The 25,370-nt window shown below is 39.7% G+C and overlaps 1 protein-coding gene across 1 annotated transcript in view; it reads right to left on the reverse strand.

The window, feature by feature from the left end:
• raver2 (ribonucleoprotein, PTB-binding 2) overlaps positions 1-25,370 on the reverse strand; it is a 94,844-nt gene that overhangs the window by 19,827 nt on the left and 49,647 nt on the right. Inside the window, exons 3-6 of the mRNA XM_073476943.1 lie at positions 23,068-23,375; positions 21,591-21,755; positions 7,617-7,808; positions 32-152 (exon numbers count right to left, since the gene is read on the reverse strand). Of these exons, the coding sequence (XP_073333044.1) occupies positions 32-152; positions 7,617-7,808; positions 21,591-21,755; positions 23,068-23,375 (786 nt within the window). The remainder of the gene's footprint in view (positions 1-31; positions 153-7,616; positions 7,809-21,590; positions 21,756-23,067; positions 23,376-25,370) is intronic.

Here is a 25,370-nt window from a genome sequence, read left to right on the forward strand (position 1 = left end):
TATTAGAAGTGAAACTCCTTCACACTCATACCTCCTCTTTTCCCGGTGTGGTACGGTCTCATGAGGATCTGCAGGGCAGCGGGGTTTGTCATACTGGTCAGCAGCTGGGCAAGGTTGGGCTCTGGTAGCAGACCTTTCCTATTACTCAGAATCTGAAGAACAACAACAACAAAAAAGCACATGCACAAGTTAGAGGAAGAAAAGTGAGTGTGTGAGTGTGTGTGTGTGTGTGTGTGGTTTACAGTATGTGTTTTGATCTCGTCATTAGGACTCCCTGATGGCTGTAGTAATCATTACACTGGTTTACATCATCAGGATGTGTCTGCAATGTCAGCAGAGGGGAGTTGATCTGGGAGACAAAAGGGGAAAAGCAAGAAAGGAAACGACAGAGGGACGGAGCTCGCTGAGAAACAGAAAAAGGAGCAGGAGGGGGAAGAGATGTGAATGTAAATGTGAAAAACAAGGCTGGAGAAATGTTGAGAGGAAAAAGTTTTAGCAGCAACTTGTGAAAAAGTGTAGGCCACCTTGCAGACAGACGCTAATAAATAAGTTCTCTGCCAATTTTACAAGTCGACATGTTTAGAAAAAACCTTGAGACATTTTTCTGTAAACGTTGTGGCAATCTGATGCAATCTGGAGGTGTGAAGAAAAAAAAAAAAAATCAGACTGCGGGTAAAGGCACAAACAAAACAATCTTACATATGATATTTCAGTTTACAGTTTTCAAACCAATTGCTAGAGTTTCCTCTCTTGCAAATTAGACTTTAAGGGCACACTCACAGAAGGCAATTTGTACCGTGCCCGAGCATGTTTGACCCACAAAGTCCAGTTTGTTTGACTAGTGTGAGGGCTCTGTACTGTGCTCAAGCACGGTACCCTTTCTTGGCCCTGGCACGGTTGGAAGAGGTGTGCTACAGCACGGTATGGTTGCTCATGCACGAGCACAAGCATGAGTGCGCAACGTGGACATGAAGTATGATCATGGAATGTGAAAGGGCTGTCTATGACCAGAACGACACAAAATAGGCCACAAAAAAGTTAGTAAAGTTATGTTGCTACGACGTGATGTTGTATGATCAAGAGGTAACCGTGCTCAGGCCTGGTTGCGGCCAGAGCATTGTGAGTGCAGGCCAGCGGGGGACTGGGGAGGAGGGACAATTGTGCTTCGGCACGATACAGAGCAACTGGGCCAAGTGTGAGTGCATCCTAAAGCACCTGGTTTCAAATTTGTTACCAAACTTTTTCAAATTAGAATTAAGGTAAAAAAATATATATTTATTGTTATGTATTATTTATTAGAAGTGTAGCACTCTAAAATTCAGCTAATCTACTTCATAAAGGACAGTGTGATTGGATCAGCTTTGACTGACAGTAGCCTGGCAACATAAGCAAGCGACCAAACAAAACTGTCATCAGATTTTGATTCAAATATCGCTGAATCCTGATTGGTGCAGAGAAATATGCAACATCACCTTTTTCTAACCGAGACCCACAAACTGCCAACCAGTGGAAAGAGTAAAAAATATCTCACGTAAAATAACAAGCTTTGTCATACAATTGTCTGTTTATGAAGGATGCCAAGAGGCTCAGATAGAAAAAGATACAGATTTTATAAGACAGATGAACCCAGAAATGTTACAGACTTCATGTTGGCTTTACGGGAGGAAAAACAGCTCTCTGCATTGGACCAGTTTCCACTCTTACGAAAGAAAAACTGTCTCTTTTCTAAGTCAAATACGACATTTGAAACTGATCTCTGTGATCAAGGTGTAGCGTTTCACACTTTGATCTTGTCTCTTGTGTGTACACATACATCATGTAGTAAATGTTGTAGTCTTGCAGGTACTTCTAATGCAAACTCACCGTTTCTATTAAAATCTTTTAAAGAATATTTATTTGCCATTTTTCACCTTTTTGACAGCTGATAGCAAATAGTGACAAACATTGAGGGAAACAAGTGGAAGGATCAAAGCCGGTGTATGTTTTGCATCTTAGAGGATGTTAACACCTGAAATTACCATTTTGTGGAAGGTAAACATGTCAAATTTTACAATTACAGTAAAAAGAAACCAATATTGCTTACTTTTATGTAACCTGTGAAAAAAAGTCCCCAGACTCCCTTCAAAAAACACTTTTGTGAGTTTTTAAGTTAGGCGAAACATTATAAACTTTGTAACATGCTGTTTATGACAAATTCTTAGTAATTTGGGCCTACCTGTAAATTTGGCAGATGTTCAACATTACTTAATTTCTTTCTTTGTCTGTAAAGCATCCCGTGTGTCCCAGCAATGTAGTTGTTTATCTGCATACAGAGCAGAGAAGTGATATCTGATCACAGGTGGTCACTCGCAGACATGTGGAGATTCTAATACCAGGTGTGAACTGACAGACTGTGATCAGACTGTGATCGGATGGATGTTAATGCCAGAAATAAACAGCCTCCTACGGACTGAGGTTTTTCACCTCACAGCTCCACCTCCACCTGTCAGTCTACAGGATGTACCTGTTTAGTAAGGCTCACTTGTTTCAGCCTGCTTGTTTGTAAGTTTTATTAAATTGTGTTTGGCATTTAATGTGTCTCAAAATGTCAACCTGAGTCATTTGCAGACTATGATTTTGAGGTTTATTGGAGCCAGAAATTACCATATTTGGACGAGAGGGTGGAGCTGGGAGGATTTCCTGATTGGATCTGACTGAGAACCCGAGGAGACGAGGTAGCCATGCCCTGAAGCATACCTTGCTTTATCATCTACTTTACTCTAAACAGGACCATCATTTACAAACTGAACATCATGCTGTATTGAAGAAGACTTGAAACTAGCGATTGAGAGCATCAGCTCATTAGGAAAGAGTTTACTGAGGGAATAAATCAAGTGAGAACTAGGGTCATTCTCTCACAAGCTTACATACAGGCTTCACTTCAGACATGGAAGCTCCGTCCATGTGTTACACAGTCAATGAAAGTCTGGATTTACTCTTTGTGTGTTTCCCCTGTTACTGGCAAGGCTTAAATTTTATTTGACATGAGCAAGCTTTCCTGGAAATAAACAGATCCCTGCTGACTTGCTTTTAATCGACAGACGTACTGTAATGCTCATTCCCAACTAAGAATGAATCAGCCATTACACTGAGAAATTCAATTCAAGGGACTCAAATGAAATCATATTGAATTAGGCTGCGTCAAATCGAATGGAGCAGCCCTTGTAGATCCTCCTCAGCACTGACAGTGTGCCGGCAGTGCTCGCCGGCTGGCCCAAAGACACGGCTATTTAAAACAACATTAGCAGGATGGTGATATTTCCTGCTCATCTGCCCCTGAGCTACAGCATGACTTCAGCCCGAGTCAACCTTGTTTCCTCCCTGTCACATCCTGACGAGAGAGCATTACTGACAGGGATGGAGCGGGTCTAACTCCAGCCTGACAGCAAGAGAGGAAGAGGAGAGTCTGCTGCACACATACAGTGAGTATATGTATTTGTGTGTGGCGGTGTTGAACAAGGCCAGTCATAGCTGACAGCATCTTTCAAGGGAAGAGAGGAGGAGGACGAGGAGGAGGAGGACAGGAGGAGAGGGAGATCTCTTTTCTTTCCTTTCTGCTGGAGAAATGTCATCATGCATCAGTCTGTTTGGCTACTGGCACAAATTCCAGCCACACACCCACGCATCAACACACACACACACACGCCAGGGAGGTAAGGAAGCCGCGAAGAAGGGAAGGCGAGAAGTATCGCGTAAGGAGAGGGATGGAGGGAGAAGAAAAAAGGAGGAGGGAGGAGGAGGCCATCTGGCCCTCCGCGTTCACACTCACAGTCACCAACTGGAGAAATGAGAGAATCGCCTCGGAGGAGAAGTGTAGCCAGGAGTAGGTCTTGATCTCTTTCGTGAAGGTCTGATGTTTCTTATACCAGCTGCTCACATTCACTGGAATAATCTTAAAGGAGCCTCGGGGTGCAGGCTCAAATGTTTCCTGTATCTCTACCTCTTCCTTCCCTTTCTCAACCATCCCCTCCTTTTCTCTCACTGTGTTATGTCTTCCTTCCTCCACACGTCTCCCTTATCTTCCTCGGCTAATTTATTCAGAAACACATTTTCTCTCAATGTCTTTTCAGCCTCTTCGCAATTCAGGCTCTGTGACCATGATTGCTCTGCTATTCAACCTGTTATTCTCAAACCATCCATCTCAAGGCTACAACCTCTTTACCTGCACCTGATAATTCCTGCAGAGCAACAGCTAATAATAACATCATCATTACATGTTTGAGAAACCTGAAGTGGTAGTGTAGCAGGTTTAAATTTAAGAATGAGTCAATTATAGCTCCCCTACTGGTATGTTGGAAGTTTTGGTGAGCGTATACGGGACATTTTGTGAACATTGGATTAACAGTGTTGCAGTTTGGGGTCTTTTTCTGACTTTTAATTGTTGCCCTCCGTATGCTCAATTAGTGTAATCTAAAATATTTATCATCAGCTGAGAGTGAAGCAGTAAGCTGCAATGGTTTTCCATGGCCTCTGGGTACAGTAACCCATAATGAACCATAAACCTGCAATTCATGTGAAAATATAATTGAGGTTTTCCGTGTGAAAGTGTTTTGTGATTTTTTTGTCTTCAGGCTGTGCAAATGACTTCTGACATTGTGAATGAGTTTACTGGTAGAGTCATTAAAACAAATATAAAAACCTAGTAAATGTACATTATGTGTACGTTTTTATGATTTTGCTCACATACTGTGCGGTACATTAAATACACAGACTACACTGACTGATTACAAGACAGTGCTTTCACAATACCTGCTCGTAGGAAAGAAAAAAACTGAATAACAAAGTAGGCCAATAAGCTTTTGCATCTTTTCAATAAAATAAAATAAACCACAAATAATTAATAAATACATATATAAAAACCCACAATATATATCATATTAGATTTTGCCATCCAGACTTCCTAAAATCAGTCTGGATACAATCTGGATATGCCTAAAAAAATCAGCCAAGATGATGATAACGTCTCTTCCAGAGTCTACAGGTGGATGGTATTGGTGGGAATGAGGTTGGGGTTTATGAAACGCTGTACTAAAATAATATCTGCAATTATAGCAACACTTTCTGGTGAGCAGTGTAGCATCTAGCATACAGAGCAAAACAGAAACAGAAGAGCAGAGCGGAGAAGGGCTGCCATTAATAAATATTGATTTGATTAGAGTAGAGTAGGGCTGGGCAACATATTGATATTATATTGTTATCGTGACATGAGACTATATAACATCTTAGATTTAAGATATTGTTATATCGTGATATGTCATAAGTGTTATCTTGTCCTTGTTTTAAAGGTTGCATTACAGTCCAGGTGACTGTAAGATACATTTACCATTTAAAAACAGAATTTACTAGATCTAGCTCCGCTTCAGACAGAAATGTTTACGATGATTTTATAGAATGAATCTTCTCCATAGAAACATTTCCTCAATGTTAAAATGTCTGTACACTGTTTCACCTCCCAGCCTTACATGCAAACAGCCAGATCTAATTGTGAAGCCAGTGTCAACTGGCTGTTGCACACCCAGCATTCATACAGTATGTGTCGCGGTTTGACATGGAGCACATGCCTGAACACTCTCTGGCTGAAATAGTGTTTGTTGTACCCCTCCTACACAGCAATGCGGTAGCAGAGAGGAACTGACATGATAATTATAGTTGTTTAGACTGATCGGGCTCCTCCACTGTCTCCTGCTGCCTGAAATAAACCAAACTCTCAGCCCACAGCATAGTGCAACACTCTTATACATGTAGATCATAGATTCACACCAGCAGACTTACACACTTTAGATTTGAAGTTCCAATCAGTTGTGGAAAAGGAACAGTACTTGTTAATGGTCATGGGTACATGGATTTACAGTGCGTTCAGAAAGTATTCAGGCCACTTCACTTTTTTCACATTTTGTTATGTTACAACCTTATGCTAAAATCTTTTAAATTATATTTTCCGCTCATCAATCTACACTCAAACCATAATGAAAAAGTGGAAACAGAATTTTCAACATTTTTGCAGATTTATTAAAAAGGAAAAACTGAAACATCACATTGACATAAATATTCAGCGCTCAGACTGGGCAGAAGGTTTACCTTCCAACAGGAAAATGACTGTAAGCACACAGCCAAGACAATGCAGGAGTGGCTTAGGGACAACTCTGTGAATGTCCTTGAGTGGCCCAACCAGAGCCCTGACTTGAACCCAATCGAACATCTCTGGAGAGACCTGAAAATGGCTGTCCACCAACAGTCCCCATCCAACCTGACAGAGCTTGAGAGGATCTGAAGAGAAGAATGGCAGAAAATCCCCAAATCCAGGTGTACAATGCTTGTCGCGTCATACCCAAGAAGACTCGATGCTGTAATCGCTGCCAAAGGTGCTTCAACTAAGTACGGAGTAAAGGGTCTGAATACTTCTGTCAATGTGATATTTCAGTAGCAAAAATTTCTAAAATGATGTTTCCGCTTTGTCTTTATGGTTTATTGAGTGAAGATTGATGAGGAAAAAATATATGTAAACGATTTTAGCATGAGGCTGCAACATAACAACATGTTAAAAAAGTGAAGGGGTCTGAATACTTTCTGAATGCACTGTACATACAATATAATTATGTATTCATAGGTACAGAATTTCGAAACAAAAGTGGGTTAGTAAACATATCAAACCTGAGTAATGACAAGTTAGTGCATTTATGTAAGAGTGTGACAATGTTATACTAACCTAAAATATGAGATAATGTTTGATATTGCATTTGTCTTTCATTCATCAACTTAAAGAATGAAATCTATTGATGCTTTCACACAGTTCTGTCTTTCAGGCCTAGTCAACACACACACGAGTATCTGGGCATATGCATGCCGGTGTAAACTGGAAGCAGATTGTATACTGTGTGGCTGGATTCCATCTGGATAACGCTTTTTTTTTTAACTTTGTCGGCAGCTGTTTTTCATCATTTTCTTATCAATGTCTGTTTGTGTATTTATGAATATATACGATATAACATCTGTACATTCAAGCAATGTACAAACTCAAACTCTCCAAAATAATGTGACATAACACATACTCTGAGTTCACATTTGCCAATTATGCAACACACACTGATAAAACCCAAAAAGAAGTGAAGGTGGGAGTGTGTCTGACTACAAGAATGACACAAAAAGTAAAATATTAATCTATCTAGACTCATAATTGACCTTGTTTGTAGTTTGGGGTGTCCATTCAACAGTCAGTCAAACACAAACAAACATTTCTTTTAAAATGTTGCTCAATGGGGGAAATGCTTTTCGGGCCACAGGGGAATTTTTACCTGCAATACCACTAGTGGCCACTCGGCACAACAGCGATGATGGACTAAAGTGCACTGTAATGTTTAGATTTGGAGTCTGGTAAACTACAACATGCGCCTGATGAATCTGTAAATTCAAGATGAAATAGCCTGATATCGTCTAAGATCCCTATTTGTGTATCAATTTTGGACATCTGAACTGTGATTCTGCATGAATGTCAGACTACCCTGTAACATTTCAGTGTGTGTATTGGTGGGTACAAGCAGCGTGTGTGTCTGTGCCACTCTGGTGCGCTCCATACTCACCATACCCTGGGCGGCGATGAGTGCAGCCAGGGTGCTTCTCCCTGAGGTGCCGGGGGTACAGAGTGACAGACGGACCTCCTGTCCCCCCACCAGCGTTCGGTCCATCTCAATGAGCACAGCCTCCGCCTGCTCTGCGCTCTCATACTCCACCACACCGAAGCCTCGGACTGGGCTGCCCTCATCCTGAGCAAGCTGGAAGATACATCAAAAAAAAAAAAAATCACCAATAATTAGGACAGCTTTTTAATTAAGGATACAGCTTTTTAAATCGACCCAGATATGATTTTAAAACAAGCATACTGTGAGCCTAAATGTGAAACTTTTAACAGTACAAATCCTGAGAGAAGTCATCAGTAAACTCAAAGCAAACAAATCAGTAAACAGAGAGGCTGGGAGCTTTTAAAGTCACAAATCTCAGCACACAGGGAAATACGTGGTACTGACTTATAGTCTGAACCTCCCACATTCAAAAACAGTAGACACACAATGCATGGTGGCCCTTTTATGCTTCAGGGACAAGAAACTTATTGACCATTTAATTTAACCAATAAGATTATTTATGCTCCTGCAGCAGCTTTGCTCCGAGAAAAGTTTAATTAAACCTCCACTGTTTGATACCTCTGAGAGATGTGTAGTCTGAGTTCTCTTGCTGGGGAACAGAATTATCTCATAATTACTTGTGTTACATTCAGATAATTATTAGGGTTATAATCACAAGCTGGTACCTTTTGTCACCTGCTCCTCTGTTCAAGTGTCTCATGAAAATGTAAGGGTATGTTGGGTGCTTTGATTTGTTTGCTGTTCCTGATAGTTTACAGACAATATCTTACTACTTAACAGCACTTTTAATCGAATGTTGTACATGTTGCCCCATTGTTGATCATTTTGAAATAAAAAAAAATTCCAAATAAGTTGGGATGCTGGGTAGAAATAAAAACAGAATGTGATCATTTGCTAATCCTTTTGGAAACCTACTCAATTTAAAGCAGCTCAAAGACAATTTATTGAATGTTTTACCATGGGATTGCACTATCCCTCTGTTATTAGCACTGTCTCCTCACAGCACAAATGTCCTGGGTTTGAAGCGGGGGGCTTTTCTGTGTGAAGGATTCAGGTTTTTCTTTGGCCCGGTTCGCTTCTTTTCATTTCACAATCCAAGAAGGTATAGGTTAAATGAATTGGAGTCTCTAAACTGCCGTTAAGAGTGAATGTGATTGTGCGTCAGTCCGGTGATTAACTGCGGATCTCCACCCCTCCCAAACCTGAACAGGATAAGCTACTATTAGGCTGTAACAGTTCGTGTATTTGTGCTGAACCGTCATGGTCACGTGTTCGCCTGGAAACTTTTATCCCTACACCATGTGCAACATGTGTTTAAGCTGATTGGCAAAATGACAAGCTGGAGCTGGAAGACCTGCCCGCCTCTTTTTAGTCATTAGGGAAAATCCAATCAGCTACAACAGCAACAGAGACAGAGTTGTGGATGACAGAGACCCCTGTCCAACCAAATCAGCTCTGATTCTTGAACTGGTATTATTACATTTACTTGGAACCTTGGTGCCATCAACCGGCTCCTTCAGTTCTCACTTTAGGTCTAGGTGAACCTGCTAGTTTTTGGTTGCAGTTGGGAACCAACTTTTCAGGTCCCAAACCAATTTATATTTGGTCAAATTGCTCCAAACTGTTCAAAGTTAGGTAACCAGACTGGTTCAAGAGACAGGTGACAGTGGAAGATGGAGAACTGAAATGTGTGCATACAGCTACATGCCTTACAGATACAGAGAACTGACCTATGGATTCTCTGAAGTGCTACTATACACCCACAGAAAACATGAAATGAACCACTAAATCCACTGTTAGACTGCTGAATCTTGACAAAAGACCTTAGTTCTGATTAACTGACACTAAAACCTAATGCCTGTGCCCATTTTCTCCTCCCAGACTTCACTAGCTATCTGCAGGAATGACAAACGAACACACCACTGGAGGCATTAGCTGAGAGCACAGCACTGTTTTAATGAAGTCAGTGTGTTTTATTTAGAGTGGCTTTTCTCTTCCATATGCAAGAGGAAATGTACTCACTGCTAATTGTAATCATCTGATATAAGCTGTGTGCTGCCTAATAGAAACCCTATTATCTCCTCAGCAGAGAGAGCAAAATGCCTGGAAACTTTTTTTTATTCCATCTTTTAATAAATCATCAGGGCAAGTAAAGAAGCTCCCTGCAAACAGCCTCTTTTCTATTTCTGCACCAGGTCCACGGCTCTGTCTAGGAAGAGTGATACCATTCATCCAGGAAGCCATAAAAATAAATTCAATGGCCAAAATGCAATCTCCCCTAGTAGCCAAAGTTACCATGGTGACGCACTCGTGAGACCGCAAAGCCAGCAACAAGTCCTAAAATGCTAGTTCATTGCTAATTCATGCTCAGCCATAATGTTTTACAAGATTTTAGGTTAACAAAAATTTTCATCAAGTGTGTGTGTGACAAGACAGTAACTGACAGATAACTGTGTTGTGGTTTGGGTAGAAGAGCTTGTGTCAGCTCCTTTTTTCAAAAAAGAAAGATTAAAGAATGACATGAGATACATTCTCTGCTCCAGGGAGTGACACCACACACACACACACACACACACACACACACACACACACACACACACACACACACACACACACACACACACACACACACACACACACACACACACACACACACACACACACACACACACACACACACACACACACACAGATCTAAACCAAAATACCTTCAATTTAAAGGCCACATTGAGGGAAACCTCTGGAAACGTTGACGTGACGCATTTCCTTTATGGTTAGCGGTCAATAAACGGATCTCTCCAAGCCAGACAGTCCTGCTGATCAGTAACATTACATCCACAGGAGATAGATGTTACTGTCAAGAAGGTTCAGTCATTTCCACTGCGTGAGGAACATCTAAATAATGCAGGCCGGCTAATAGCTTAAAGCTAATGGATGATAATGGCTTATGGTTAAAACACACCACTTGACCTATTGTTGGTCATGGCTGAAGTCGATTAAAATACTGAAATAAACATGAGGAGTGCTTGATTTTTTTCAAAGAGTGTGTCTACAGTCAGACACTGTAAGTACCTGGTGCAGAGATTAAGCGTCTCTGAGCTATTAGATGCTATTTTTGTCAGACTTTTTTTTTTTGATAAATTAATAGTGAACTGACTACTTGAAGCTTCTGTTAGAGACTTTGAGCATTCAGAGCAGGGACTTGTCTGGCTAGATAGATCAGCCGATAATAGATGAACCGCTTACTGCATTTTGTTAAAAAAATCATAATAATGACTGTATTTAAAAAACATTAGGGATAGATAAAGTATCTGCCTGGCTGGTTATTGGCTGGTTTTTGTGTCCTTTTGCCAATAAAATGTATTGATTTAAAAAAGTGCTACTTTGCCTCTGATGCAGCGCTCTTCATTTGTCTGCCACTCTGTGGCCTGGAGCACTATCTATATATAAATATATATTATATATAATATATATATTATATATTTATAATATATTTTCAGACACAGTCAACTGCCCAGATGAAATAAATGAAACCAGAGAGCTGGAGATAAAAAGAAAGACAACATGAATCAATAAGTAAATGATGAAGGTGATTTTGTGCGCTCTCTAATTTTGAAGTTTTTTTCACTTGCAGTCAGACTAGACAACGCCTGAAAAGTGACTGCCATTGTTGTCTTAACAATTGTCTTTTTTGCAAAGGGCCTATTTTGAACAGTCTGAATGTCTTCATTCTCCAGACCAAACTACGTCTTTATTGCTCTGCCTGGAATGTGCGACGCTCCACAGGCACAGCAAGAAAGGTTACAAAGACACACAGATAGGAAGCACATTTCTATGGGCAGAAAGGAGGCTTTATTAATTTTACTGTTTTTTGCAATCTATGACTTGTTGTCTTTCTGTTTTGTTACCCTGGGCATCTTTGAAAGTCATTTTCCCAAAGGCTTCATAAGTGTACTAAGTATAAAACAATTATTTTTTACAGACTCATCGGCCCATTATTTTCTTGATTGTTTGGTCTGTAAAATGTTGGCCTGCACAGTATGGTAAAATACACACACACACATATATATATATATATAAATAAAGTCATGTCTGCAAATTGCAGTTTTTTTCCAACCAACAGTCTAAAGACCAAAGACACTGAGTTTATTATCATAGAAGACCAAGAACGCTACCAAATGTTCACATATGAGAAGCTCGTACCACTGAATCTTCGGTATTTTTTTTTTTTTCTGTCAACAATAATCAGTTTTCATTTTAAAGTACACTGTGTGATATTAACAGCATTTACAAGTAGGAAAACTAAAGCACTACATTTCGGAGGACTTGTGATTGCAATTCAACATGCAAAATATCATATGGTCACACTGAAATGCAATCAGAGACATTTATTCTAAAAATGGACAGATTACGAGTCAGTGCGAGACAAATGTACTTGTACTTTCTCAGCCTGAGCGCTGATGCATTTCACCGTCAGAGCTCAATCAAGTGGCCCTCCACTCCCTCCCTCCCTCCCTCCCTCCCTCCCTCCCTCCACCCCTCCTCTCATTCGTCTGCTGCTCCCTCTGGTCTGAACAGAGGATGGATGGAGGGATGGAGGGATGGAGGGAGGGAACGAGGGAGGAAAATGGATGTATGTGTGGAGGAGTAGGTCGATAGGCTATTATCATCAGCATACATTAAGCAAACTGTATGGAAATGACCTGAGCCACTTTACCTCTTGAGAGATGGATTGATGGATGGAAGATGAGGGAGGAGAGGATGGGGAGAAAAAGAAAGAGGAGGAGGAGGAGAAAAACCATGAGTGATTGATGATGCTGACGGAGGATATGAGCCAGAAAAGACAAAAGTGAAAAACATATAAAAACTTGCTAAATCATTATTTTTGTGTGCAAACACAACAAATAAGACTGAGTGGTGAGAGTGTGTGAACTGAGAAACATACATTACATATTAAATTGGTTTCAAATTGGATTGTGTGCAAATGGTATTCAAGCTGTCAACAACTTTGCGTGTGTGTTTGTGTGTGTGCATGAGTGAATAATGATGTGAAAACTGAGCTTCTCTCTACTCGAATTGTTCTCAAACTCCACTCACACTACATAAAATATTCAATCATTACTCAGATCTGCACAAACAATTATGTAAATCTAAAGCAGGCTTGTGTCTGCTGAATGTGAGACTGTCGCTTGGTTTTCTCTCTGTCGTCTTCATGTATAAAATTCCTCCAAAAAATACAAATACATTTAGCATTTTTGCTGTCTGTCTTATCAAGGCGGCAAGAAACAGCATTAAGTGCTGGATGGAGGACACATGACAACAAAAAATTACAAATTCAAGATGTAGAGTAGCAAAGGAATCCCACTGACTCCTGCTCTGTGTCTATTAGGGGACAGATCTAATACCAAATGTATCAAAAGGTACATTTTCCATATTATGGTTGGTTTGATCACAGCTTCCAGAATTATCTGGAGACATTAGAAACCAGCGGAATATCTGGATTTTAATGAACAGGTAAATGTGATGGTTGAGACTGCATCCTACGGCTCTATATTCAACAGGTTAAAAAGCAACATGAAGACTAAGTTTTGGGACCTTTCTTGTACTCAGACTGTAAAGACTGAACACTGTGTGAATAACCAATAATCTTCAGTGACTGTGGTACATTTCCTTCCTTTCTCAATGCAGACTGATTTTGTTTCACTTACATGTGCCTAACTTGTTTTTATTACTGCAACTAGCACTTATCTTCATTGATGACTAATCTGCCAATTATTTTCCTGATTAAACTATCAGTTTTTTGGTCTATAAAATGTCAGAACGAGGTGTTTCTCAAAGGCCAACATGTCTTGTTTTGTCACCAACCCAAAGATATTCAGTTTACTCTTATAGAGGAGGAAAGAAACAAGAAAATATTCACGTTTTCAAATAAAATGTAATGAAATTGTTGCTGATTCACAGTTACAAATAGATTAATCATTGCAGTTCTATTTTGATCTATTTTTATGTTTTACTCAACATCTTTATGCTATGTCTCATGATGACTATGCCAGGACACTGAGGGGGCAGGGGGTGTTGTTGATGCAGTATACAACTAACTTTTTCCTTTCATTGTTCTTTTTGAAAAAAATCAATGAAGATCAATTTTCTCGATCTACAGTGACATTTGTGTTTGAAATGTTAAAGGTTGAATAAAAAAAGTTAATTGAAAGTGAAAGCTTTAAAATGGAACCCCTTTATAGTCGTGGACATCTTTGACTTCTTATTGTAAAGTATGGCAGTAGCTCTCCCTTGTCCTCAAGGTATAATTCAGAACAATCACAGAGTAATTAACTGCATAAATACTTCATTATAGTACTTCATCCTTCATCCTGTAAATTACCCTTGATGTAAATCAAAAACAGATTTGCCCAGAAGTAATTCCTCTCCTGCAAAGTGTAATTACCTTACATCGGTCTAATTAACAGCGTATGCTTTTCAGACTTTGGCCAACAGGTAGTAAAGTTGGGTAGTAAAGACTGGCTCTCAGCAGAGTATATACCTCTGCCAACAGTCTCCTTTATTTACATCAAATTGATACCAGCCACCTAAATACGCCTGATTTTCTTTTCATTAAGATCCATGCATTATTCCCTGAGAGATTAATGACAATGTTGAAAGACGATGTTAAAGAAAATGTTAAAGAAAGTGAGAAAACATTCCTGGATTTGTTCCTTTATCCAGATCCGCACAAAAAGTTAATTGGGTCTATTGAGATCTATCCTCCATTCAAGTTTTTGTTTAACACTGCCAACCAAACTAACGACCGACTGACCATGAAAGCCCTCACACTGACCGACCGGCCAACCGCGTAATCCTACCGACCATGTAATTTTGCAAACAGACCGCCCAACTGACCGTGTAATCTAGCCAACCACCCACCCGCCCACCTGCCTGCCCAACCAACCAACCTACCTACATTACCGACCAGCCTTGTAATCCTTCTGACCAGCCAGTCGATCAATCATGGGTGATAACATAACCTCCTTAGTGGAGGTAAAAGCAGTGTAAAGTAAGCAGTGTGTGTCTTTGTGGTTAAGTCATACTGTGGCCTCCAATGTAGCACTTCATACTTTATAATCAACACCTGTGATCACATTAATTCTTTTGTTTATATAATAAACATCATCATGACTGCACACTGTCTCAACAGATGTGGCAGCCCAGTCGCCAGGATATAATTTTGGCAGTTTACATTTCTGCAAACCACAGATACATCAAAGGTCGACATGTGTAGCAAACATGCAATATCACGTCCACATTAAATGCTTATTAGCCGACTTTCATATCAGGAGGTGGAGGGGATGGAGGTGGCGTTATTACAGCCAACATGGCTGCCAAACGCAGGTCGAGTCACGCCTGTGGATATTTTTACGTACACCTGGGGATATTTTCATCTGTTTTTATGGCGTCAAAAGCTGTTTTGGGGCACCCTAGTAGCTCAGTTGGTAGAACATGTGCCCCATGTACAGAGGCTGTATCCTTAGTGCAGTGGCCTAGGGTTCATATCTGATCTGTGGCCCTTCGCCCTCACTCTCTCATCCCATTCCCTGTCACTCTTCACTTTTCCATCCAATAAAGCCAGTGAAAAGGACAAACTTTTTTTTTTTTTTAAAGTGGGTGTTTTTTTAAAAGAGACCTGCTGACATTTGTGGCCAAAACCAGCTATTTTTCACGGGAAGTCAGACCATTTCCAGAAAAGGTATTTTAAGCCAGACCATGCTATTTTCCTAACCAGATGGTTTTTGTGCCTAAACCTAGGCAGAGCATAAGCACAACCTAAACAGATCTAAAGTTGCAACATAAAGAAATGTTCAGTTTCAACTTATCTGTGGTATTGCTGAAATGTACTTAGCTCACATTTATTATGGCGATAGGGTTGGATTTGGGCTGGACGGATTGATATATAATTGGCTTGTGTGCAGTGAAGCCTATAAAGGAGACAGGTTGTGCAAACATTGTTTAGTTCAGTTCTTTAACATCACAACAATGCACTTTTAACAATACTAGCCTCATTTGTGCTATTTTCTAGATTGGTGTAATAAGGCTGTCACTGTGTCGAATTTCAACAGTGTATTGGAAATAAGAGAAAGAGGGATATCTTGTACAACTTACTGCATAATGTTGGAATATATGTGCTGGAAATTAAGCTACAGGATTGTGTTACATCATATCTCTTGACTTGTACTGAAACATTACTTATCATCCCTGCATTTGACAACATAATCAAACGTCTCTGCTTGATGAGTCAGGCCAAAGTGCAGCGGCACTAAAGAGGCAACTTGAATTTTAGTATAATTACCAGCTAACAATTTACAGTTGACAAGCCACTTTTTGCTTGTGCGGTTTGACAGCCTGCCATAAAACCTCATTTGAGTTTTAAACATATAAAGCCCTGTATACAGAGTCTTCTAGGAGTTTGCAGTTAATAAACCTGAGGATCAGATCACAAGACATCCCGACTGCTGTTCCCATCTCGTGTTTTGTGCTGTTGGGGTTTCAATTACAGACAATATTTTTGATGATTACAAACAGCATCTTTATAACAACAGAGAAAAAGATGGACAGAGATGATATGTTGGCAGCTCTGATATTTAGAAGCAGCCGAGAGTGCATCTTATATACTGTATGTGAGTTACCTGATAGGTCGTGTTCTGCTTTCAAGGTTTGTTTATTTGTTATCCAACAACACAGGGTTGCACAACGAAATGCAAGTTGTGGTCCCTGGATACTTTTGCTTATTTCCGTTGTATTGGGCGGAGACATCTTACAGCCTTACCGCAACTAACATCAGCAAGTGTAACTGATTCAATAGGTGAAATAGAGTATAAACTGAAGTCACCAAGGCCAAACAGATGTTTAATAAAAGACTATAGGTACGATGTGCTGAATGTTAACAGCACGACAACACAAAGACAGCAGCGGTTTGTAAGGAGAAAAAGAAGGAATCAATGTGTCGTTATGCTCTGATGTCACAGCTCTATTTTGCAGGTATCGATTCCAACAATAGAAACTTAGTGATCAATGGTCTTTTCCCAAAGGTGTTATGTACAGTATATGTGTGTGTCTGTATGTGTGAGAGTGTGTAGAAGTGAAGAAACCAAAGATGCTAAGCTAGCTATCAGTGTGTCTGACAGCTCTTGACCCTGAGTCGTGGTCCCCAGCCAGGAGATGCTGACAGAGTCACTGGCAGGTCGAAGACTGTGTAAAAACCCCTGTCAGTGTGTCAGTGTGTGTCAGTGTGTGTGTGTGTGTGTGTGTGTGTGTGTGTATCTGGCAGAGTTTAAATGGCTACATCAGCTGTCTGAACTGAGTGATGAGGTCACGACAGCCCTGTCACAGCTGTCTGTGACAAAAGGTACATGACCCGTCATAGTGACAAGTATAAAGAGCTGCGTGTGTGTGTGTGTGTGTGTGTGTAATAAGAGTGAGGAACAAACCTTAGTGGATGAAAGTGTGAGTATCATTACAAAAGATAAGCTAAACGATAAAATAATCAAGGAATCATTAGTCTTAATTTGGTGATCTCATATGAAAAAATGCTAATCGTCGAGCTTGAAACTCACCAGACAACAAATGTTTTCATTATTTTTGTGTGCAGCATGGCACAATTAAACATGACACCCACCTTTTGGAGTTATATCGTCTTTGAATAAAACTTTGAAAACACTGCAAGTTTCACCAAAGGGGGGCAATAATTGTGTCAAGCGTCTAAAGATTGTACACGGAAAGACTAATTAGCTGTGCGACAATCAGTGCAGATAATTGTGAGGAACATGTTGTTCTGACTTAATAACATTACATATTCAAAATGAGCTTTTTTCTGTTGCTTCCAACTTAAATTGTCTGCATTTTCTTACAGCATAATAAACTAGTTGCTCTAAGAGCCTCTTTGGTTAATTGTTGAAAAGTGCTGATTTATAAGGTCCTTATCTTATAAATCTTTGTGTCCATCCATCCTGTTTTATGATCTTTTCATATGCTGTCCTATTCAGTCAGAGGTGGAGGAAGTGTTTAGAGCCTTTACTTCAGTAAAAGTACTAAAATCACCATGTAAAAACACTACTGTCCTTGCATTGATAGTTAAAGTTAAGTTAAAGTATGTAAATAAGATCATAAAGTGCACTTAAAGTATTAAAAAATAAAGTACTCAATGCAGGAAAATGTCCACTCTGACTGTTATACCATACTTTATTACACCATTAGATTATTATTACTCGTACATTAATGTAAAATCAGGATTTTACTGTACAGGACTGCAACTATGATTATTTTCACTCTAGATTAACCAGCTGATTATTTTCTCAGTTATTGATTGATTGTTTGGTTTGCAATAATTCTGAAAATAGTTAAAAATTCTGTCACAATTGACATGGTCGGTAGGATTACACGGTTGGTCAGTCGGCAGGGTTGCTGCAATATACTGTTTCAAGGCATGAAAGCTGAAGATCATCATACCCTGTACATTTGCTTATCTATGCAATTGAATGCTTCTGTATCAGTGTTATTTAAAAAATGTTAAGTTTTACGTCTGTCAGGACATAATATTTTTTGTGAAATTATAATAAAGCATTTGTTCAACAACACCCTTCTGTTTTCCTCCTATTAAAGATCTTTGGGTTGAATTATTTTTATGTTTACTGTTTGTGCCAGTGACATATCTCTTTACTTTTACTTTAACCACATGTGATGACGGACATCATACCATCAGGTTGATTTATTTACACATTTGAAATCCTGTTTTATTTTGATTCTTTTATATCATGTTTTATATGTTGTATTTTACTATTTTTTGTACGGCTGCTACTTTGACCAGGTCTCTCTTGTTAAAGAGATCTTGATCCTAATGGGACTTACTGGTAAAATAAATAAATATGTACATTGTATTGAGCACATATGACATGGACAACCTTATCAAGCCAGAAAAGAGTAATTGTATCTGCTCAGTCTTGGCCTGTGATCTTCTCATTAACCTGTCTCCATCTGTGCTCCACTTCTGTAACGTCCATCCTTACGTTCCTTGATATGCCTCTCCATCATTTTATAGATATGACTGACAAATTTGTTTGTTTTTTTGTCTTAAAATACCAGTTAATGCAAGGCTTTCCCTTGCTCTCAGCCATCACGAATACATTTACTGTTGAAAATGTGCTAATACTCTTCTTTCTGTGACTGACACTACCTCTCTTCACCATTTCACTTCAGCTGTCCATCTCCACCTGCCTCCCTCTCTCCTTCTATTAGGCCTAACACTGTCAGCCCTCTCCTCCCTCGCTCCATCCTGTCTCTAATAAGTCTGGCATTCTCAGCACCGTCTTCCCTCCTCCCTCCTCTCCATCCCTCCTTACTGTCTCCATCCTGCTGTCCTTCTCTCTAATATGGTTGACATTCGTTACCCTCTCTTCCTCCCTCCATCTCTCCTGGCTGACTCAAGCTAAAGTGCTGCCTGGAGGGCTCTTTCGTGGGTAGCAGAATTATCGGGCTAAGGTCCAAGGCCACAGGTTAAGTGCACTCTGAACAGTGGAAAAGTGACAAGAGGGCTGAGTTGCACCTGAGCACACAGGAGGATGTTTATGTAAGACAGACTGCAGTTAGGTAATGATAAAGACAAATAAATGTGCAACCAAGTAGACAAACTTATTTTAAGGTAGCATGACTGTTCATATGGTCAGCGTATTAAACACCTAGGCCTCCAGGAAGCTTTATGGTGGAAAATGTTTAACCAGGCAGACTGCACTAATCACAACTGAGTATGTGCCTTAAAACTGAGCTGGTACACTGGGAGTAACGCTTTTCAACACAATGTTTCTATTTTCTTGCATTAAAATCAGGTGTATCCCCAGTATTCACACTCTGGAGGCAAAACATCAGCCACTGTGCATCAAATGAATGTGAACTTTCACAAAACCTTCACATCCACGACACCTTTGTCATGCAGAAATGTGGAAATGTGAAATGAGATTGTAAATGAAGCTGATGCAGTTCGCTATGAAAAATAAACATATAAAAGACAAAAATGTTCACAAAGCTTTCCCATAAATGCCACCTCAGCTATTATGGAATTTAACAAAAACAAACTGTCCAAATGCTCTGTCATTTTAACCACGTTTTCCCTTGAAAGGCACAAAATGGCAGCTCAGTGTATGAGAGTTTAAATGTTTCAAAGCGCAGGCAGTAAAGCTTGGTAAATATATGGACATTCACATTGTGATACATGGCTACATGTCATCTGGATTTTTACCATATATTGGTTAAAGAAAATATTACTATCATAGTGTACTGTAAGAAAATGTAATACTTTAAATGTGGTTATTTTGTAATAAGTTGCTCAGTTGCTTTTAAAGATGCAATATGTAAGAATTGGCCACCTGTCAAATTCAGACTCTAAACAAACAGGGGGCAGCATATCACCAGCATAACCGCTAACTACTGCTAACTGTCTCTAGAGGTAAAAAGCAGTATTATGAGAAAGGATGGTCTGGGGTTTAGCATGTGAGCTGAGAGTGAGCGAATGGGGAGCGATTGATCAAGGGTGGAGCGGCTTTTTTAAAAAGCTGGTGCTTTGCCTTATTTTCTGCTCCATCCTGCTCCAATTTCGCTCCAGTTACGCTCACACAGCGAGTCTGAAGCATGCCCGACCCAGGACGCATCTCTGTGTAACTTGAAATAAATTATTTCTGCCCAGAAAATGTGGCTTTGGCTACTCATTTATTTTGGACACCAGGCTACAAATACAATGCAGATTTTTTTTTCTTTTTCGTAGTGAGCGGTGAGTGATTTGAGTGGAGCAGGGTGGAGTGCAGAGGTGGAGTAAATGGAACGGCCTGGAGCGGCTCTGAGCAGGGGAGCGGGGGGAACAAAGAACTCAAAAGCAGAAGTCATGGTTAAAACTGACTTTGCAGAACTGTCCCACACAGGCAGGTTAGCCAAATAATTTAAATGCTACCTGCTCATTGGTGTAAAGGCCTTTTAAGCTTTGTGCCTTACTCCAGTGAGTTCATGCTGAAATGCAATAATACACACACACATTGGCAAGCACATATTGTACAGCACATAAAAAACGCTGAACCATAGGTCAAAGCCTGCTGGCTCTGCAACAGCGAAGCAACATGAGCTAAACACCCACAAAGCATCATGGGACCAGGATGATGTGGGTGTATTGATTTTTATGTGGGAGTGGGGCAGAGGGGTGGAGCTAAAACTGGAAATGCAGGAGATGACAGATGCACATCGAGTGATGTCTAAATGGGCATGTGGGGGTGGAGTGGATGTACTGGGCCAGGGTGGTGTATATATATGAAAAAAAACAAACAAACAGGGCAGAGTGAGAGGGAGGGAGGAGGATGAAGGGCGGGGCTCGTGTCACAGCAGCCACACCTCACCATGGAAACGGTTGCTTGGTGATACTGCGAGGATAGCCAAGGGACGCTGACCCCTGAATGTTATATGAGAACCTCTCACCTGCTGGTGTTCGATTGATAAATGTGAGTGTGTGATACATATGATAAAGAACAGATCCTTCAGAGGAGTTTGTGTGTCAGTATCAACAGAAAACATTTCCTTTCCAGCTGTTGCTTCACTATGAGGCTCTGAGAAAATGAAAACTGAATAGGAACATTTATCTCAAACCTTCACAGCATGAAGTTCAATGAGCCGTAACCTCTTGGAAACATAATTTGTGCAGAAGTGATCTTGCTCTTATGGAAACTAAAAAGGCCCTGTTACATTTCTGTTGGGCTGGTGTTATCCTCGCTTAATTGCCCGTCATATTTTGATGTTTCAACATACCGTGAAATGGTACAATTTAACAACATTTCAGTGAAATATACTTAAAATGCAAACAGCTACAGAATCTGTATGTCTTTATGCACTCACCTGGCAGAAGACAGGTTTATAGGTGTCAGAGAAGAGCTGGGTCAGTTCTTCAGAGTCGCACAGGTCCAGCGGCAGCCGGTTCACACACAGACACTTGGAGTGCAGGTTCTCCTCTTGGCTCAGCTGGTTGACGTCCATCCACTGCACCATCAATGAGCGATCGCCCTGCGCAATCAAATATTGTGATACTGAGTCTGTGTTTCTAGACCTTGAACACGCTTCACACTCCTACGCTACATAAATACCCTCTAAACTCTGCATTCATTAAGACAGATATTTGTAAATATGGATATACTTGCTATTATATATTCACCCTCTTGGCTCTAAAGAGCTGTTCTGAAAGCTTGTCAGCCCTTCAGCTGCACCTCCATCAACAGTTTTTGTTTCAGAGCTGGAGCTGATCACAAATGTGAGGTCAGACTAACCGTTGTATAATCTAAAGTAAACGGATTCTGGAGCACCAAAATTAGATGATAGTTTCTTCATTCAGCACTTCTTCCCACTCCAATTTTGTACTTTATACTTGAATGGAAACCAAAGTCGACTGGCAGAACAGGTATTTGTGCTGATGGTCTGTTTTCCCCTTTGTGGCCAGTTTCTATCAGTCATGACTGATGATTACAAGTTTCAGCCAAGTTTTCTGTGAGTAAACAACTCATTGTGAGGATGTGACAAGACTCAAAGGTATCATGATTCATGTTTCTGCTAATTTTTCTAATGTTTGAATCAAAGCAGACCAGCTGATGGCAGTTTATTTGGGAGCTAAATTAAATAAAACAATGAAATATGTTACCTGCTTTGTGCTGGTAAATAGTCCAATCCAGTAATAATAAAAGCCACTGTTAAAATCACGGAGAGCTGCAACGATTAATCAATTAGCTGTCGACCATTAAATCAATGGCTATCTATTTTCATAATCAATTAATTGTTTTTTGTAATAAAAAAGGACGTCATCTTAAGCTTTGGGATCGATATTTTCACCATTTTCTGACATTTTATTGACGAAACTAAAAGATTAATCAAGAAAAAAAAAAAAATATTATCATTAGTCTCAGCCGTAAAATCATATTAAAGGTTTCTTTAAATGAGATTGTGAACATTAATATAGCCTCCAACAACTATTTGCTATATAAAGATATAGTGGAGCATCCTGACTAGAGAATAAAGTCACACTTCCTATGTGCGTGTTGTTATCCAAGCTTCTCAGTTCTTTGTTTTGGTAGCCGGGCTAGCGTGCATGTTAGTGCACGTGAGTTATCGCTGAATGCTGTGTATTGCACCTTTAGTTAAAGTGTGAGGTTCAATTTTTCAAGCAGTCTAAACTAAACTAAACAAAAATGTATCTTTTAAACTCAAAGAGGCTTTAAAGAAACAGGACCCCATCAATGAACATCTTTCTGTCTTATAGATCACTGTAGCAACAACACCAAATAATCAATCATGACAGGATCATATTTTAACAACTGCTTTAACATACCAGCGGTCGGCCCAGCAGCTCAGAACGGGCCCGTGATGCAGAGTCCTTCTTCATGTATTCAACGAACCCATATCCTTTGGAGTGACCCGTCAGCTCGCTGTACACCAGGAAGGAGCGCTCGATGTTTCCATAGGCGCGTACCAGCTCCTCAAACTGCTGGGCAGTGAAGGTGTGGGGCAGGTTGGTGAGGCAGAGAAGGGAGTCGGTGGGCTGCAGGGTGACGTTGATCAGGCGCCCCCGGACAGTGCTGTGATGGAGGGAGCGGATGGCATCCTGAGCCTGGTCCCCGTTCAGCAAAGTCACAAAGGCTGGAGGAGGGGACATTATGGAGACAGCGACGAGTGGAACAGACAGAGACGAGGACAGACATGAAGAAAGAGATGCACAGACATAAATGGACGAGGGACGTGTGAGGGACAAACACAAACATACATTTAAAGCAGACATTCAAAAACAGGCAGAAAGCAGTTTGTGGAGGAGGCAGAATGGACACACAGTCAGAAAAACATGCAAAAAACAACTCACATGAAAAGCAAAAAATAAAATAAATAAAAGACAGGCCAAATGTGGCAAAGTGACAAAAAAATGAGAGATACAATTTGGGCACAAACAACCAAAATGACAGACAGACAGTAATAAAGACAGACAGACAGATACACAGAGAGAAAGACAACACATTAGCTAGAAAGCCAATAGGGAGCCACTATGTAGGGGGAATCCACTGTGACACACACATACACACTTCATCTCATTTAAAATGACATAGTGACCGGTGTATATGTATATATATGTGAAGTATTAGAGATTTTCTTATACCATTTTTTTTCCTCCTGACAGAAAAGTAATCAGCACTAATTTGTATTTAAAGTCTGACCAATACTTGATTTTTGGAGCTGATGCCAAAACACACACACACATATACACATATATATATATATATATATATATATATATATATATATATATATATATATATATACATATATATATATATACATATATATATACATATATATATATATACATATATACATATATACATATATATATATATATATACATATATACATATCTATATCTCTACATATCTATATCTATCTATATCTCTACATATCTATATATATATCTATACATATCTAAACATATATATATATATATATATAGATATCTATATCTCTATATCTATCTATCTATCTATCTCTCTCTCTCTCTCTCTCTCTCTCTCTCTCTCTCTCTCTCTCTCTCTCTCTCTCTCTCTCTCTCTATCTATATCTATATCTATATCTATATATATACATGCAAATATTTTTGGCAGTGATCCCTCAGATGTGGTTATGAAACACTTAGATAAACACTTAGAGATGTAATGTAGCTATTTTACATATTAAGAATAAACTATTTTCTAAAATGATAGTGTACTGAAACAGTAAACAGTAAATTAATTAATTATAAATGAGGACTTAAAACTAAAAAAAAAGAAAGCAGTCGACAGGCAAGGACAAACTGTTCCTTGGAGAGCACTCAAGGAACAGCAGGGACTGATGGCAGACATGGATGTCGCCTTACTTGTCCTGAACAGGTTGTTAACATCATTTGTAAAATATTAGTAGTACATCATGTAGTTATTATATTTACATCTAGTATAATCCCTGCAAGGCAGGTTTAATGCCACATTTCTCCCTTTCCTGAACAGCCAGATTACATTTTTGTCCCGTGAAGCAACAGAGGTTATCAGTGTCAGTGTTTGTAGCCTCTTGCACTGATACAAGTCTACTGGGAAGACTTTGATATTTTATGCTTCCAGTCAGCAAACCTTCAGTAAGAATTTCCAACAGGCGATACCGAACTCAGTGATAAATAAAATAACACAGTGTTTAAAGGCCCATTAATAAAATCACACACACATACACATAAAAACTGTTACTAGGCTGAAGAGGAGAAACAGAGTGAATGTATAGAATATTAAAAAACGTATAAAGCTCCTCACATCAAAACAGCCATGGACAGATTCATGGTCTGTGAAATGAGGTGCTGATAAATTGATCGTGTGTGTGTGTGTGTGTGTGTGTGTGTGTGTGTGTGTGTGTGTGTGTGTGTGTGTGTTTGAGTGTGACTGACAATAAAGAGAAGAAGAAAAGATGTGTCAAGAGAAGAGTGTTTGTAGTGTTACACAGGTTGGATATTTAAGAAAAACAGGGATCTCAGCTCAACACTGAACTGTACAAGCTGAAGCTATTTACCACTCATCCTATATACAGAACATAATGTACACAATGCTGACGAGGTGATCTATCTAACAAGCA

This window comes from Pagrus major, chromosome 11 (assembly GCF_040436345.1).
Source record: "Pagrus major chromosome 11, Pma_NU_1.0".
Taxonomy (NCBI): Eukaryota; Metazoa; Chordata; class Actinopteri; order Spariformes; family Sparidae; genus Pagrus; species Pagrus major.